Genomic DNA, 16,293 nt, shown 5'->3' with positions numbered 1-16,293 from the left:
TGTGAGCTGTAATGGAGGTAACACAGGTGGCTTCCAGAGCTCAGAGGAGGCCCCTGGCCATCTCATGGCATTGCCAGATGGCCTCCTGGGGAGGGACTCCTGAAGTGCGTATGTTTGAGTAGGAATTTGCCCTGCAGAGAAGCAGGATAGAGACCCAGATAGAGGACACTGTCTGTGGAAAGGTCCAGAGGCCAGTGGGCCTGGCATGGTAAAGAGAGATGGGACTGAGGTGTGCCAGTGGCCAGGACATGCCAGTCTCTAAGGCCAAGAGGAGAACCTGGGCTTTTTTTCCTGGGGGTACTGGGGAGCCATGGGAGGTTGTGAGCAGGGAGAGGCAGGGCAGCCCCATGCCAGAGACAGACAGTGTTCCAACAGGCTGACATGAACAATCCTCCTGGACAAGGAGCCTCCATCCACTGAGGAAGCCCAGAGAAGGCCCTGAACCCAGTCTGGAGGTCAGATGACCTCTCCCAGAGGTGGATTTTGAAGGACAAAGGAAGGATTTGATCAAGACGGAAAAGACTGAGGGGTGGGTGATGGAGAGCTGCTGTCAACTCTGGGTGTAAAAGGCCCTCTGGGATGTGTGGGAATGGGCTGGAGGGGGAGAGGCTTAGAGGGAGCCTGGGGTGGGTGTGGCGGGGATCCAGGTGGGAGACAGTGAGTTCCCAGCCCTGGCTGGGATTATGGGGACAGGAAGGATCAACACCAGTGATGAACTGAGTACTGCCCCAATCTGATCATGTGACAGGAAGGTATTCTCAGAGTTGTGAAGAAGAGAGAGAGAGAGAGAGGAAGTTAATTGTCACCTACACCAGGAAGCCTTCCTCTTAACCCCCATGCAGAAAAGTCCTCTCTGCCATGCTATGAATGCCACTGTCCTTCTCTGTATTTGACTTGGTCCTCTCACTTATTCATTAGCTCAGCACTGTTGTCCCCCACCCCCCACGGCCACTCCCAGTGCTGGGATGGACCCAGGGCCTGGCACGTGGTGAACACAGGCTGAACTGCACCCCCAGCTCCCTCAAACGTCCTCTTGAAGTCTCTTGGGAAACACTGGTACTGAGACTAGCCAGGGTACAGGTAAGCAGAGCCCTGGGACATTGTATGTGGTGTGATGTGTGATCCCAGAGGCACCACGGGAGCCTGCAGAAGCGGCACCTGGGAGGTCGGGGCGACTTCTTGGAGGACAGGAGGCCCTCCCTGAGCATTAGAGAAAATCCAGGTGTCTCCCAGCAGCCGGAAGTGCAAAACTTCTGGGGAGAGACATCAAGAACACGGTTTCATTCCATTATGCCTGATTTCCTCTTGAGGACCCATGTGAGCCAGGCCCTGTGCGGTCATACTGAGGACGCAGAGGTGGGTCAGGCCTCAGTTCTCAAGGAAGGACAAACAGGGACACAGGCCCTGCCTAGTGACATCTATGCTTTAATGAAGGTAGCACAAGACATTGTGAACTTCCTGAGGGATCAGGGAGGGCTTCCTGGAGGAGGAGAGCAGAGAATTTTAGGGAGAGCCTGCTCTCCTATAGCATCTGTCTGTCTGTCCCTCCCTGTGTACCTCCACTTCCCGTTCTGTCTCCACCTCTGACTCTTTCCATTCTTTCTCATTGTTTCTCCCCATCCCCAGGGTTTGGTTGCTGTGAAAAAATATATATATATATATCACTAAATCACCAGGTGCAGTGGCGCATGCCTGTGATTCCAGCAACTCGGGAGGCTGAGGCAGGAGGATCACAGGTTCAAAGCCAGCCTCCGCAACTTAGTGAAGCCCTAAGCAACTTATCAAGATCGTGTCTCAAAATATAAAAAGGACTGGGGATGTGGCTCAGTGGTTACGTGCCTCTGGTTTCAATTCCTGGTACAAAAAATAAATAAATAAATAAATAAATAAATAAATAAATAAAAATCACTAAATCACTGTGCAGCTTAAAACAATGGAAACTTACTGTCTCACAGTTCTGGAGGTTAAAAGTCCAAGGTCAAGAGGGCCATGCTCCCTCCAAAGGCTTTGGGAGAGGATCATTCCTTGCCTCTTCCAGCTTCCAGTGGCTCCCAGTATTCCCTGGCTGGTGGCCATATTGCTCCAAACCCCACCTCTCCTCACCGGCCTCCTCTGTTTTGAATCTCGCTGTCTTTCCCCGTAAGAGCACTTGTCATTGGATTTAGGGTCCATCCGGTAATACAGGGTAATCTCATCTCAAGATCTCTTTGACAAAAATGGTCCCATTCCCAGGTCCAGGGTGGGGGTATCTTGTTTGGGCAGGGAAGTGGGGCACCAATTCAACCTGCTGCATCTTGGGTGAGTCATTTCTCTCTCAGAACCTCAGTTTTCTATCTCTACAGAGGGGCCAGGGCTCACTACCACACCTAGGAGCAGCTTCAGGATGGAAGGAAGCCTACGGCATGTGAGGGCTGCCCCAGAACAGAGGAAACTCAATCTGGGGGCGGCCAGCTTTTTACTGGTAATTTTTCCATCACAGCTGGGTCTTATCTAATTTTATTTTTTTATTTTTGCAGTACTGAACTGCAGAAGTACTGAACCCAGAAGTACTGTCCCACTGAGCTACCTCCCCAGCCCTTCTTAAAATTTTTACTTTGAGACGGGGTCTTGCTAACTTGGCCAGACTGGCCTCAAATTGGCCATCCTCCTGCCTTAGCATCCTGAGTCATGACTACAGGCACACGTCACCATGCTCGGCACAGCTGGGTCTTTCTTCAGGTCTTTTCCTGTCGGTTCCCCATTTCCATCATGTATTCTCCATTTCTTTTTGCTTAGTTCCCCACACCCCATGCACCATTTATTAACTTCGTAACCCTATACGCCCTGACTCTTGGTTTGCTCTGTAAAAGGGGACGATAACCCCCATGGACAGCTGCGAGGGTTACATGGGTGAGTGCATACGAAGTACTGGGCTGGGGTGTACTAGGTGCTTCCCTGTGGTGGATTCTACCATAATTACTACTGAATATTCCCAGGGTCTCCTCTTTCCCTGTCTCTGGCTTCCTCTGTCTCTCCATTGTCCCGAGTGTCTCACAAGTCCTAAGGGTGTCTTTTCTTTCACTCTGTTTACTGGTCTCTCCACCTGGGGTTGATTCTAAAATAAGTCCACACATTCTTTTTTTGTACCAGGGACTGAACCCAGGGACGCTTAAGCACTAAGCTGCATCCCCAGCCCTTTTTCATTTTGAGACAGAGTCTTGCTAAGTTGCTTTAAGGCCTTGCTAAATTGCTGAGACTGGCTTTGAACTTGCCATCCTCCTGCATCAGCCTCCCAGGCAGCTGGGATTACAGACCTGCGTCATGGTGCCTGCTCTGCACATCCTCATGATCCTCCCTTCACAGGGGGCGGTGGGAGAGCCTCATTTCCTCCCCCTGCAGCATGGCTAGACTAAGTGACTCATTTCCCATGAATTGAACAAAAGGAGTGTGACTTCAGGAGACCAGGTCATAAAGGCCTCAGCTGACTGCAGTCTCTGCCAACAGCTGACCTGCACCCTCCTAAGAGAGCTAGAGCCCCTGGGTAGCCATTCCCCAATGACAATAAATACCTGTCATTTTAAGTCACTACATGTTTGGGTCATTTGTTATGCAGCGATGGATAACTAATACATATTTTCTTTCTTGGGCGCTTTCCCTGTGTCAATCTCCATTTATGACTTCTCTGACTCTTTCCATCTTTAGGTATTTGAATTCCAGTTTCCAATTTGCTGAGTCGAGTGCCTCTTTAAATTGGTTGGTCTGTCTCTGGGCCTCTCCTCTCCATCTGGGTCTCTAGTTCTGTCCTTGTGTCGCTCTGTCCCTCTCTTTTCCTGCATGAGCAGCTCTATTTATAGCTAGGTCTCTGGGCTGTGACTCCAGGTCTCCTACCCTGTGTGTCTCTCTCTCCTCGCCTGGATTGCTGCATCTCTGTCTCTCTTTAATGTTTAGTACCCCTCTCTGCTTCTATCCTGAAATATCTGTCTGAGTCCCTTCATCTTTCTCTGCCTCTGCCCCTCTCCCTCCCTTCTGCCTGGTTTCTCTAACTAGATGTGTGTGCAACTCTCTCCCTCTATCTCTGGATCTCTTTACTTCTATCTCTGTTTCTTCATCTCATGCCTGTCTCTCTATCTCTACCTGCATCTGTCTCTGTCATTGTCCTCTGTGCGCGCGCGCCTGTCTTTCTCTCGTTCTCTTTCTCCCTCCCTCCCTCCTGCCTGGCATCTTGTTCTCCACCTCGAACCAGCTTCTCCCTCTGCCACGTCTCTTTCTCCGGAGGCTGCCTTCCCTGCCCCAGCCTCTGCACTGACCGCTCCTCACCTCCAGCTCTCGCCTCTGCCCTCCCGGCTCTACCTCCCCCGCCTCTGTCCCTCGCCAGGTCTCTGCCTCCCTCTCCCGGTCAGAGGCCCTCACCGCACCCAGTATCCCAGGGGATCCCCGGCGGTTAAGGCAGCCCCTGGCGTAGGACCGTGGCCCGGTGGGGGGCGTGGGCGCCCGGCGGCTCTGGCCTGGGTCCCCGCGATCCGGGGGCCCGCTCCTCCGCCGCCCGCGCGCTCAGCGCGGAGACTCCCGACTCTCCCGGCTCCACCTTAAGCGCCCCCCTCCCTTTCTGCAGAGGACCCAACGGCCAGCTCCCGGCCCCAGGTGTCCGGGCCACCCCGCCCCCGGGGCCCGCGCGGCTGGGAGCTGACACCAGCCCCAGCGACCCCCATCCTCCCCCCTGCGCACCCCCCAGCCCGGTGCTGTGAGATCGCCCCTCCCCAAGAAAAAAATTAAATAACACTCGGAGAGAAAAGGGAGGGCGGAGGAGGAGGGAGGAAGCGCCGGGAGAAGAGAGACTAGGAACAGAGAGAAGAGGCAGGAGAGGAGGAGGCGGGGAGGGAGCGCGAAGCTGGAGACCGACCGAGAGGGGAGCGGGAGGAGGTGAGGAAGGCGAGAAGCGGGAGGCGAGAGGCAGCAGCCGAGAGGGAGAGGGAGGAGGCGAGGAGCTGGATGCAGGCGAGGAGTTAGGTGGCTTGGGGGAGCTGATGAAAGAAACGGAGAGGGGGTGTGGATTCGAAACCAAGAGGGAGCCCCGGGGCCAGCAGAGGCAGACCGGAGGATCAGGAGGTGGAGGGAGAGTGGAGGGCTGGGGCAGGAGAGGGCGGAGAGAGGAGCGCAGAGAAGGGAGAGGAGCGGGCCAGGGGCCCAAGTCCCTGGCTTTTGGGGAGCGAGGCTCCCAGTGGGGAGGGGAGGAAGACTGAAGTCCTGGAGGAACAAAATCTCCGAGAGGGGAGGGAGGAGCTGAGCGGGGCAGGGCCGCGGGAAGGGGTCGCTCCGAGGCCTCCGGGGGATGGGGGGTGCCGCGCGTCTGAGCGCCCCGCGAGCGCTGGTACTCTGGGCTGCACTGGGGGCGGCAGGTAAGACCGGGGGTCCGGGCAGGAGCCCCGGGAGAGGGCGGGGGTGGGGTGCCAAGGAGAGGGATCCAGGCTACTCTCTTCCCAGCTCACATCGGACCAGCGCCTGACCCCGAGGACTGGTGGAGCTACAAGGATAATCTCCAGGGAAACTTCGTGCCAGGTGCAGCCGGGGCGGGGGGACCCAGAAGTCTGCCCCCTGCCCCCAGGCCCCTCTTTCTTCAGTCTGGGAGTCAGAGTCCCCAGCCCTCTCCTCCCTGCAGGACCAGGAATCCCTGCCCCCTCCTCCCTCCCTCAGGAGAGAGGCCCAGCCTCTGAACCCCAGCGGCTCACCATGGGACATTATACATGCGCATTTCAAGTAGTGAGTGGGAGTGAGTGGAAGCAAAGAAAGTGTGGGGGTGGAGAGTACGTGAGCGCTTGCTGGGAGAGGCAGGTCCTGGCTCCTGCTGAGAAGCAGAGGCTAGGTGGCCCGCTTCCCCACCTTGTCCAGTCCTCTTGCGACTCCTCTCCCCAATACATTCACTGTCCAGCTGTGGGACAAGGGAGACTGAGAGAACTACAACTCCCATGGGGCTCTGAGGCAGGCAGGCAGTGGATGAGTGGGTTGCAGCCTCGAGGCCGGCTGGGAATTGTAGTTCTTTCCACAATGACTTCATTAAGATGGGTTGGATCAAGGAGAGGCTTGGAGGTGTTGGGGGAGGAGGATAGGAAACTATCCCAATATTCTTCTAGGACACAGGATTCTGTATTCCAGCACCCTTCTCCCTCACACTTAGGAGTGCAGCGCCCAGCCGTGCTCCCTCAGATCCAGGCCCACTCACAGATCCCAGCATGAGTCCCAGCCTCTATTTCTGACTCCTTTTCCTCCTGCTCCTACTTTTGCCCCCAGGGCCTCCCTTCTGGGGCCTTGTGAACGCAGCCTGGAGTCTGTGTGCTGTGGGGAAGCGACAAAGCCCCGTGGATGTGGAGCTGAAGAGGGTCCTTTATGACCCCTTTCTGCCCCCGCTAAGGCTCAGCACTGGGGGAGAGAAGGTAAGGGGCCTGGAGGGAGGAATTATGGAATTCACTGGGGGTGTATATAAGTGGGGTTCAGGGAAGGAGCTGCTGAGGGGGGCTGTCAGTATCAGGGAAGGAGGGGGACTCACTGACTGGAGAGAAGGCCCTTTGCACTCTAAAGCAGGTTACAGTTCTTCCCTTCCCAAACATGGCTCCCTAATCTTTCCATCTTGGCAAAAGCAATGAAAAACAGAAAGTTTCCTGTATCAGGCAGTTTTAAAAGCTTGACAAACCTCTAATCCCATGGAATAAGTGCTATTATTATCATTATTTTATGGATGTACAGACTGAGGCACAGAATGGTTAATTTACTTTCCCCGGGTCACACAGCCAGAGTGCCAGCACTGGTATTCAACTCAGGCAGTGTGGTCCCAGCACGGACTCCAGTTTGCACTACCATTTCTTTTAAGTGCCACAATCATGTTTTACTTAGCTATGGCAATCAAAAGACTCGGAGTCGGGCTGGGGATATAGCTCAGTTGGTAGAGTGCTTGCCTTACAAGCGAAGGCCCTGGGTTCAATCCCCAGCACCGCAAAAAAAAAAAAAAAAAAAAAAAAACTCCCCATGCCGTCCCCTCCCTTATTTTCATTTCCAATCTACATCGTCTCCCACCTGGATGGTGCTATCACCTCTTCACTGGCCTACCTCTCTGATTCCTGCAATCCATTCTCCACTCCACAACTAGAGACGTTCAGAACACCAGCAGCTCACATCACTCTCTTGCTCAAATGCCCATTAGGATAAGTGATAGCAGCAAATACTTATATAGCACTTACTATGTTTGGCATTCTGCCAAATATATTGTTTATTTAAATTAAAAAAAAAATTCCCCATCATTGCCCACAAGGCCCATGTGCTGGAGCTCTGGCCCCGGTTACCACTCTCCTCTATTCACTGTGCTCCATTAAAACAGGCCACCTCAGGGCCTTTGCATGCTCTGTTTCCTCTTCCGGACTGCCCTTCTTTCTGCTTTTTCACAACTACCCCCTGCTTAGGCTTTAGTTTTCTAGTCACATGCCATCTCCTGACTCCTCTCCCATTCTAAGCTGGGTTTTCCATTACACTTTCTTGAGCTCCCAGTTCCTCCAGCATGAGCATGGGATGCAATTAAATAGTAATTAATTAATTACTTATGTGATTCACTATTTGTTGTCTCTCCTATCTAGTTGCTCATTGCTTTATTCTTCACATCTATGGCACACAGTAGCAGCTCAATAAATACTTGTTAGTTAAATGAATTCACCAATAACGAGCACCTACCTTGGGCCAGCATGGAGCCTGGAAATGGATTGGTGCTCACAGTACATTAAATAATTAAATGGCTGATGGAGCCGAGCACAGTGGTGCATGCCTGTAATCAGGCTCGAGAGACTGACAGGAGAATCAGGAGTTTAAAGCCAGACTCAGCAACTTAGCAAGGTCTTAAGCAACTCAGTGAGACCCTGTCTCTAAATAAAATATAAAAAAGGGCTGGGGATGTGGCTCAGGGGTTAAGTGCTCCTGTTCAATCATAGGTACAAAAAAAAAAAAAAAATGGTTGTTGGATTCAGTGAATATAGGTGTGCTAAATGTTCCTCTGACAGCTTATTCCTCTCCCATAGCTCCGGGGAACCCTGTACAACACTGGCCGCCATGTCTCCTTCTTGCCTGCGCCCCGGCCTGTAGTCAATGTGTCTGGGGGTCCCCTCCTTTACAGTCACCGACTCAGTGAACTGCGACTCCTGTTTGGAGCTCGAGATGGAGCAGGTTCTGAACACCAGATCAACCATCAGGGCTTCTCTGCTGAGGTGGTGGCCACTGACCTGATCTCTTACCTGTGACCCATCCTCCCAATCAACCCAGTTCTTCTCCCCTCTCCCATCCTCTTCCACAAAAATGCCCCCTTCCTAAGCCCTACCCTAAAAGTCAGAGATCTGGAGTCATTCTTTCCTCCCTTTCTGCTGGGGGACCCCTCACTCTCTGAATCCCTCCTGCCCAGGTGCAGCTCATTCACTTCAATCAGGAACTCTATGGGAATCTCAGTGCAGCCTCCAAGGGCCCCAACGGCCTGGCCATTCTCAGTCTCTTTGTCAATGTGAGTGGAGGCAAGATGGGCACCTGGAATCAGGGAAAGAGGGATCTGGAGGACCAGACTCCTGTGACCTGTGGGTGGGGGATTTGGGGAGTTGGGTGCTTGGGCTTCTGGGCTCTGCCTCCTCACCTCCTACCCCGACACAGGTGGCAGGGAGCTCAAATCCATTCCTCAGTCGCCTCCTCAACCGGGACACCATCACCCGCATCTCCTACAAGAGTAAGACCCTGTTTTTTTTGGGATCACACATGTGAGACTGGGGGTGCAGTTCAAGAGGGGCACCCCTCTTCACTCTGGCCTGATATTCCCACAGATGATGCCTACTTTCTTCAAGACCTGAGCCTGGAGCTCCTGTTCCCGGAATCCTTTGGCTTCATCACCTACCAGGGCTCTCTCAGCACCCCACCCTGCTCTGAGACTGTCACCTGGATCCTCATTGACCGGGCCCTCAATATCACCTCCCTACAGGTGACCCCTCTGTCCCCACCCTCCCCTGCCCCCCCAGGTCTGGGTACTCCATTCACTGTCCAGGTATCCCCCAACCTCTCTTACCCTCCTTTTCCTCCTTGGCTGATAACTCAAGAAAGTAAGAGGGTCAGCTCACGCTTGTGGGTGGGATCTGGCTGAGCACAGGCCCCGCCCACCTGTTCCCTTCACTCCAGCTTTCCCACCCTCCTTCCTTGGCAGATGCACTCCCTGAGACTCCTGAGCCAGAATCCTCCGTCCCAGATCTTCCAGAGCCTCAGCGGGAACGGCAGGCCCCTGCAGCCCTTGGCCCACAGGGCCTTGAGGGGCAACAGGGACCCCCGGCACCCTGAGAGGCGCTGCCGAGGCCCCAACTACCGCCTGCATGGTATGGTTGAGATTATGCCCCCTTCAAGTCCTGGTCCAAACCGCTATGTGTCTCTCCATAGCCACCCCCATTTGCTGCTTCTGTGTGGTCTAACCTGAGCTCTCCTCTTTCTCTTCCCCCCCTACGTGTCAACGTGGTACAGTCCATCTCCCTGCCATAGACATGATCTGTCTTTCCTCTTCATCGCTTTGCAACTTGGTATACAACCCGACCCCTCTGGTTTCCTTGTGGTAGAAGTACCTATTGGTCCGTGCCTCCTATTACTGTGATTTTCCAAAATTGCGGTCCAGATCCCCTTCCTGTTTCTGTGTGGAACCACCCTAAGATGTTCCAAGCCTGACAGCACCCCCTTACTGAGAATCAACGTGGTACGATCCCTTTCCCCCTCCCGCTCACTGCATCGCTGTGGTTCAGCCCAGTGATCTAGTGGCCACTTCTTTGGATTCTAAACGTGGTACAATACAGACAACCAGTCTTCCTTCACGTAGTTCAGCCTAATCCCGAACTGGATTCCACCTTCCTGACGCCTCTCTATGGTTTGGTCCAGGATCTGGCCATTTTCCCTTCTCAACCTGGTATATTCCGGTTCCCCCTTCGCAGCCTCCCTGTGGTAGAGCCCTGCGCAGCCCAGCCTACGCCCCCTCTACGCCCCCTGCACCGCCCATCCTAAACCTTCGTCCCCAACCGGTGTCCTCTTTTGCAGTGGATGGTGCCCCCCACGGTCGCTGAGACTCCCCATCGAAGATTGCGTCCGGCCGTTCCAAACCTCCCTAAGAGGGGAGGCGAGTTACCCCAAAACAATTCTATTAAAGGGACAGAATACTTCCTGTTTCTTGGTGGTCTCATTGTAAGGCGCGGTGGGGCAAATAATGGGTATTAAAGAACTACAGTCTTCATCACAAAACCAATCTGCCTCTTCCTAAGCCTCCGTTACTTCTTGTCTTGACTTTATGCTTCTCAAAACAATTATTTAGACTATCGGCTCCTTTAAGAGGCGCCTCTCCTCCCCCACCCCCATCAGGCAGCACGCGCAGAGCCATGTGCTTCCCCCTTCTGCCTGCCTCATTGGCTCGAACTGGGTCACGGTCCCGCCCCTAGCGCCGCCTCTCATTGGGCAAATGTAGGTCAGTGTCCCGCCTTCTTCCGAAAGGCAAGGCAACTTCACGAGCTCAGCCCCTCACGCGCCCTCCTGGGCTTTGGAGGATCCACGGGCTCCATTGGCTGGGCGCCTCAAGGGATCCAGACACGATTGGCCGGCGCTTACAGCCGGAGGGAGGCACGCGGCTCGGGTGCATGGCCAAAGAGGCGGGAGGGACAGGGCAGGGCAGGGCAGGGCGAGTGCGGGCGGGGGCCCAGAGGAGGGGCGCGCGCCGTGGCGTCGGGTGTTTTGGTTTGGATTTTTTTTTCCGCGAAAGAAGTTTGCCTTGGCCACGCCTCAAGGCGACCGCCTCCTCCTGCCCCCTCCTCCGCCCCTCGGCGCACACCTCTGGTGCAGATTGCAAAGCGCCTTCCGTTGCGAGAGCTGCAAATTTTGCAAAAGCCAGGCTCGCCCACCTTGTAGGAAGGAGCGCCTGTGTCCCCTTGTATCCTCAATAGCAAAGAGCCGGTCGCCTGATTTGGCCACTGGCTCTCCCAGACTGTATGATCTCCCGGGACCCTCTTGAGTTGCAGGTTTCTGCACCAAGGACCGTAATTCCCCTTCGCTCCTAGGATTTGCAGCGTTCTGGATACTGGAGGCTTGCAAGCTACGCTCGCCCAACCTTGGGCAGACACTCGCCCCAACCACAGGAGTGTGCCGGTGACTGGCGGTCAGCCCTTCGCCTCTCCATGAGCCTGGGGGCAGGTGCCCGGAGATGGCGCGGCCTCTGAGCGACAGGACCCCGGCCCCCCTGCTGCTGGGCGGCCCGGCCGGGGTGCCCCCTGGCGGGGGAGCGCTGCTTGGGCTTCGGAGCCTTCTGCAGGGGACCAGCAAGCCCAAAGAGCCGGCCAGCTGTGAGTTCTAGCCCCGATTCCCTTAGGGACTAAGTGCTGGGGGAGGGGGATGTTTTGTAGTAGACATCTTCTATGTGCAGGGTGCCCATTTTTCCCACTCTTTACTCAATTACCCAGATGGTTAAGCCTCTAGATCCTTCATCGTCCAGGACCCAAAAGTGCAGTCTCTCAATCTGTGCACCGGAGGACCCAGGAATCTAGGTCCCCAAACTCCTCTCTCATTTGGACTGCGAGTCTAGACCCCTGGGGTCCAGGAAGAAGGGGGTGTGTTGGATGCTCACACGGTGGTGACACGGGCTTGGGCGGGGCTTCATGGGGTCACATGGAACGTAGGGATGAGGAATGTGCCTGAGGAATAGAGCCCCCTTTCTGTCCCTTATAGATTGTGGGGGAAGGGAGAAAGGGGTACACTGCGCAGGGGGTGGAGGATTTATAGAGAAATTACAAAGCTGTCATTTTTTTCTCTCACCTGCCCAACCCTCCACCTACCCTACCCCTGGCCCCCTTCTTTCCGAACTTCCCTCTCTTTTTCCTGAATCGCTGTCTTTCTGTGTCTTTATCCCTTCTCGGGCCTCTGTGTATCTGTGTCCTCCCCTCTCTCCGGGTCCCTATCCCCCGCTACGCCCCTACCCCGTCTCCGTTCTCTCCCTTTTGGTCTCTCTCCCCCTCTGTATCTCTGTCCCCTCCTCTCTCGGGGTCTTTACCCTCTCTCTTCCGTCTCTTTCCTTCGATTCTTGTCTCGTTTCTCTCTGGATCTCTGCCCTGTGGATCTCCCATAACCTCCCTCTTTCCGACTTGGGGGTCCCTTCTCCACCTCTTTCTCCACCCACTTCTATCCCGCCCCGTGTTTCCCTGGCCCGCAGGTCTCCTGAAGGAAAAGGAGCGCAAGGCGGCTCCGCCCGCAACTACCGTCCCGGGGCCGGGTCTGGAGACCGCAGGCCCGGTAGATGCCCCAGCTGGGGCGACAGGGGGCGGCGGGTCCCCGCGGGGGCGCCCGGCGGCGGTGCCTGGCCCGGGTCTGTTGGCGCCGCTGCTGTGGGAGCGCACGCTGCCTTTCGGGGACGTGGAGTACGTGGACCTGGACGCCTTCCTGCTGGAGCACGGGCTCCCGCCCAGCCCGCCGCCCCCGGGTGGCCCGTCGCCGGCGCCTTCGCCCGCGCGCACGCCGGCACCCTCCCCGGGGCCAGGGTCCTGCGGCTCGGCCTCCCCTCGCTCCTCGCCGGGGCACGCCCCCGCCCGGGCTGCCTTGGGGGCGGCCGGCGGCCACCGCGCAGGTGCGGCTAAAGGGGCGGGGCTCGGACCCCTAGGGGCGGGGCCGTGCTGCGGCCCGAGCTGGGACTGTGGGACCCGGGCTGCGGTCCCGAATACTGGGTCTTCCTGTGGAGAAAGGATCAGATTCTGTGTCTCTTAATGAGTCAGGGACTGAGTGTCCTGGGTCCGTAGGGAAGGAAGGACTTAGGACCCCAAATTCCACGAACCTGGCTAATGAGATATTGTGGATTTTTCTGTGTGATGTGGGGACAAAGCGTCCGTATACTCCTTGGCGCCGGGACTAGAAGCCTAGAACGCCTAAGTTATTTATTGGGGGCGTGTAGTGGCCCCAGATTTTGGACCCAGAATTGGTTTTAGGACAGGACTGGAACTCCTAGGACAGCTAAAATGGGAGAAGGCGAGGCCTGGGCAGACTTGTTTCCCCTGCACATACAGGAACTACTTTCCTGGGTCCCCCATTGGGGGTGCTGTAGCCCCGGACTTCAGGGTCTTGCAGAAGGGATCTAGGTCCGGGATACTGGTTCTGGGTCCCCCCCGGGGAGCTCTCTATGTTCCTGAGAGAGGGGAGCCTGGCCTCAGACTCGTGGGTACGCCAGTGGCAAGGGATTTGGGAGCCTGGGGACAGGGCGGGTTGTTGGATACTCTTCAGAGATTGGGGCGGGGGGGGTTGTCTGCATCCTTCCGGAAGAGCAAAAGGAGAGGCGAACCCCTTCGGGCACACTGAGGTCCCCAGGGGCAGAGTACAGGTCTGGGATTCCCAGGTGCTCCTGCCCCTGGTCCGACCTCCCAGCACACCCAGGGTACTCGGCTTCCCAGCCGCACATTCCCTCGCCACGTGAGACCTCCCTCCCTGCTCCTAGTTTTCGCGCACGCGCCGTCACGCGCGAGGGGGCGGGGCCCGGGAACGTGAGGGCGCTGGTGGCGGGGGTTGGGGTGGGGAGGAAGAGAGAAGCAGGCGGCAGCACGTGACTCGGCCCTGAACCTGTGTCCTCAGTTGGCCCCTGCTTGCTCGCGCTTAAAGGCGCAGTCTCCTCCTTCTTGAACCAACCTTCTGGAACCTCGGATTCGCTTCCTAGTCTCATACCTAAACCTGCGGAGGGAGTAGCTCTTAGAGTCTAACTTGAGGTTCTTTTTTCTGAACAGCCTGGGGTCCAATTTTGGTCAGGGATTCAGGCTGGACTATGGGAAGGACACGTGGAATCTGAAGTCCTGAGCTTCTAGACACCATTACCTGACTCGTGTTACTTAGCCTCGTTTATGATTGGGCCTCACTTTCCCTGTTTGTAAAATCAGAGTTGGCTCCACGATTTCTAACATCTTTGTGGCTTAGGGAACCTCCATATTTTTATATTAACATGGAGATCCATGCCTGGCAGGCAAACTCTCAGAAGTGCCTTCCCTGGCACTTCCACTTCCCTTCCACTTCCACTAAACTTCCACTTCTTGTGGTGGGCAAGATACCTGAGCAGGGGATAACTTCTGAAAACCAACTCCCCCAAATAAATTCACTTTCAAATGACATTCTTTTTCCCCAAGGGCTGACCTCTCGGGACACACCCAGTCCTGTGGACCCAGACACGGTGGAGGTGCTGATGACCTTTGAACCAGACCCAGCTGATCTTGCCCTGTCAAGCATTCCAGGCCATGAGACCTTTGACCCTCGGAGACACCGTTTCTCAGAGGAGGAACTTAAGCCCCAGCCAATCATGAAGAAGGCAAGGAAAATCCAGGTGCCAGAGGAGCAGAAGGTGAGCACCACCAGATGTGGGCCACAGCTTGGCTTGGGACAGGCCCACAGCCAGGGGTGGTCCTTTCCTCAAGCTGGCCTGAGCTTCTCTGGAATGAGCTCTCAGGCTCTCCAGGCCTGTAGTCAAAGATGAATTCGGTTTGACCAGGGGGCACAATGGGGAAGGTGTTTGGAACTCATGGAGACAGCGTCATTATGGGGTACGGACTCAGACAGCTGAACTGGGTCTGGTTGTGCGTAGACTTGGAGGTTCTATGGTCACTTGGACCCAGAGCCTTCAGTGGGGCAGGGTTCAAGTTCCAGGCTTATTTGCCAAGGACAGCCTTCCTTAGCATATCAACCTGTCTCTCCTGCAGCCAGCCAGGCTGGGGCTGATCTTTGACCCCCGATTTGGGGCATCCTTCACAGCGATTGCCTTTGTCTAGGATGCAGATGCTGCCAGATTTTGCAGTTCTCACTCACTGGGACTGGTGTTCTCATTGGTGAGAGGCTTGAGTTGCCCTTAGGAACCAGGGCTCCCTCTTGATTTGCAGTGGTTTGGTCTTGGACTACCTCTTTCTAGCATTGCTTTGCCACTGATGAGTTCTCTGCTGTCAAGAGGCACTTATGCATCTCTCACAAGGCTTTGCCGTGGCCTTATGTGAGAAATCACTACTAGGGATGGGCCTAGAAGCCTGATCAAGACCAGTGTGTTTTTCTTGCTGCAGGGACCTGTTGCTAGAGACTAGATGTGTTCCAGCAAGCAGGAACTAGGTTTTAATTAAATGGGAGCTGAGGGGAGCATCTCCCTGAGCTAGATAGTCCTTGTTACTAAAGAGTGATCCTCCTTAGCAACCAAATTCCAGGACTGGAGGACCCTGGATTTAATCCTCTGGGGAGGTCTCAGGATAGGTCCCTTTGTTAAGGATCAGCTCTTCTATCAACCAGGTCCTGTTGGGGAGGAGGCAGTTCCCTGGCAATTCAAGGTCAGCAGGTCAGAGACTACCCACAATTATTAGGATCACTTAGATCTCAACATCATTTGCTGAAGAGGTATGAAGTTGCCTCGGCAACCAGGTCAAAAGCTGCCCAGCTCTGGAAGGATTTTATGAGATACCAAACCCCATCACTGGGGGGTGGGGGGCTAAGCTTTCTTTAGCAACCAGGATCTGGAAAAATGATGTATAGGCCAGTGCTCTTCACTGGGATAAGACCTCAGACCCCTGAAGGCCCTGTTGCTAGGGAATAATCTTCCTTAGCAACCAGGAGCTAACTGCAGGCCCTTTGTCAAGTGGGGAGGGGTGGGGTCTGCTTTGCACAGTGGAGACCTGGAACCCAGTTGCTTGAGGGTGAGAATCTGTTTCATACCTTAGCCAGTGTTAGGGGCTTGCTCTCCTTAGCAACCAGGGTCCAGGAGGGCAGACCCTTGGATACCCATCCCAGCAGAGACTGGATATCTGTGCTGAGCAAGAAGCAGCCCAGGGGCAGGGGTGTCTTAGAAGCTGCTCCTCCCTTGTTAACTTGCTGATTTCAGTGGCTTCCACCCTCCACCCCCAGGACGAGAAGTATTGGAGCCGACGGTACAAGAACAATGAGGCAGCCAAGCGGTCTCGGGATGCCCGGCGGCTGAAGGAAAATCAGATTTCGGTGCGGGCGGCCTTCCTGGAGAAGGAGAATGCCCTGCTGCGTCAGGAGGTGGTGTCCGTCCGTCAGGAGCTGTCCCACTACCGCGCGGTGCTGTCCCGCTACCAGGCCCAGCATGGGGCCCTGTGAGGCCGCCCCCACCCCCACCTGGCAGAGCCCACCTCTTCCTTGCTCAGACTTGCACCCTCGTCCCTCCCTGCCCTGTGGCCCACGGGCTGGCCAGCTGGGTGCCCCAGGGACCGTGATGATGCAGAAAAATACATTTATATTTTTAAGAAAAAGTGAGCCTCCCCCCTCCCTCGC

At 55.4% G+C, this 16,293-nt stretch overlaps 2 protein-coding genes across 4 annotated transcripts; both read left to right on the top strand.

The window, feature by feature from the left end:
- Nucleotides 1-4,412: 4,412 nt before the first annotated feature.
- Nucleotides 4,413-10,181, top strand: CA11 (carbonic anhydrase 11). Its single transcript, XM_079119091.1, has 9 exons — nucleotides 4,413-5,375; nucleotides 5,461-5,535; nucleotides 6,265-6,407; nucleotides 8,034-8,219; nucleotides 8,411-8,506; nucleotides 8,650-8,722; nucleotides 8,817-8,971; nucleotides 9,191-9,356; nucleotides 10,060-10,181. The coding sequence occupies exons 1-9, from the start codon at nucleotides 5,309-5,311 to the stop codon at nucleotides 10,083-10,085; spliced, it is 987 nt and encodes a 328-aa protein (XP_078975217.1). The 5' UTR covers nucleotides 4,413-5,308; the 3' UTR covers nucleotides 10,086-10,181.
- Nucleotides 10,182-10,701: 520 nt separating this feature from the next.
- DBP (D-box binding PAR bZIP transcription factor) lies at nucleotides 10,702-16,235 on the top strand. Of its 3 annotated transcripts, XM_079119092.1 has the most exons (4): nucleotides 10,702-11,348; nucleotides 12,212-12,622; nucleotides 14,157-14,368; nucleotides 15,904-16,235. In XM_079119092.1, the coding sequence occupies exons 1-4, from the start codon at nucleotides 11,210-11,212 to the stop codon at nucleotides 16,117-16,119; spliced, it is 978 nt and encodes a 325-aa protein (XP_078975218.1). In that variant the 5' UTR covers nucleotides 10,702-11,209; the 3' UTR covers nucleotides 16,120-16,235. The 3 variants fall into 3 exon arrangements, with proteins under 3 accessions (XP_078975218.1, XP_078975219.1, XP_078975220.1); XM_079119093.1 differs by lacking the exon at nucleotides 12,212-12,622; XM_079119094.1 differs by lacking the exons at nucleotides 10,702-11,348; nucleotides 12,212-12,622 and adding an exon at nucleotides 13,569-13,745.
- Nucleotides 16,236-16,293: the final 58 nt, after the last annotated feature.

Source organism: Sciurus vulgaris (assembly GCF_902686455.1).
Source record: "Sciurus vulgaris genome assembly, chromosome: 17".
In the NCBI taxonomy this organism is placed as follows: Eukaryota; Metazoa; Chordata; class Mammalia; order Rodentia; family Sciuridae; genus Sciurus; species Sciurus vulgaris.
Note: the sequence above shows the minus strand (reverse complement) of the source record. Positions and strands in the feature narration are given on the sequence as shown.

Excerpts from the sequence above, each read along its gene's own strand:
- CA11 (XM_079119091.1), top strand. The coding sequence starts at position 5,309 with ATGGGGGGTGCCGCGCGTCTGAGCGCCCCGCGAGCGCTGGTACTCTGG. Across the intron at positions 5,376-5,460 it reads GGCTGCACTGGGGGCGGCAG|CTCACATCGGACCAGCGCCT; the intron begins GTAAGACCGGGG and ends CTCTCTTCCCAG. Across the intron at positions 6,408-8,033 it reads TCAGCACTGGGGGAGAGAAG|CTCCGGGGAACCCTGTACAA; the intron begins GTAAGGGGCCTG and ends CCTCTCCCATAG.
- DBP (XM_079119092.1), top strand. The coding sequence starts at position 11,210 with ATGGCGCGGCCTCTGAGCGACAGGACCCCGGCCCCCCTGCTGCTGGGC. Across the intron at positions 11,349-12,211 it reads GCCCAAAGAGCCGGCCAGCT|GTCTCCTGAAGGAAAAGGAG; the intron begins GTGAGTTCTAGC and ends CCTGGCCCGCAG. Across the intron at positions 14,369-15,903 it reads AGGTGCCAGAGGAGCAGAAG|GACGAGAAGTATTGGAGCCG; the intron begins GTGAGCACCACC and ends CTCCACCCCCAG.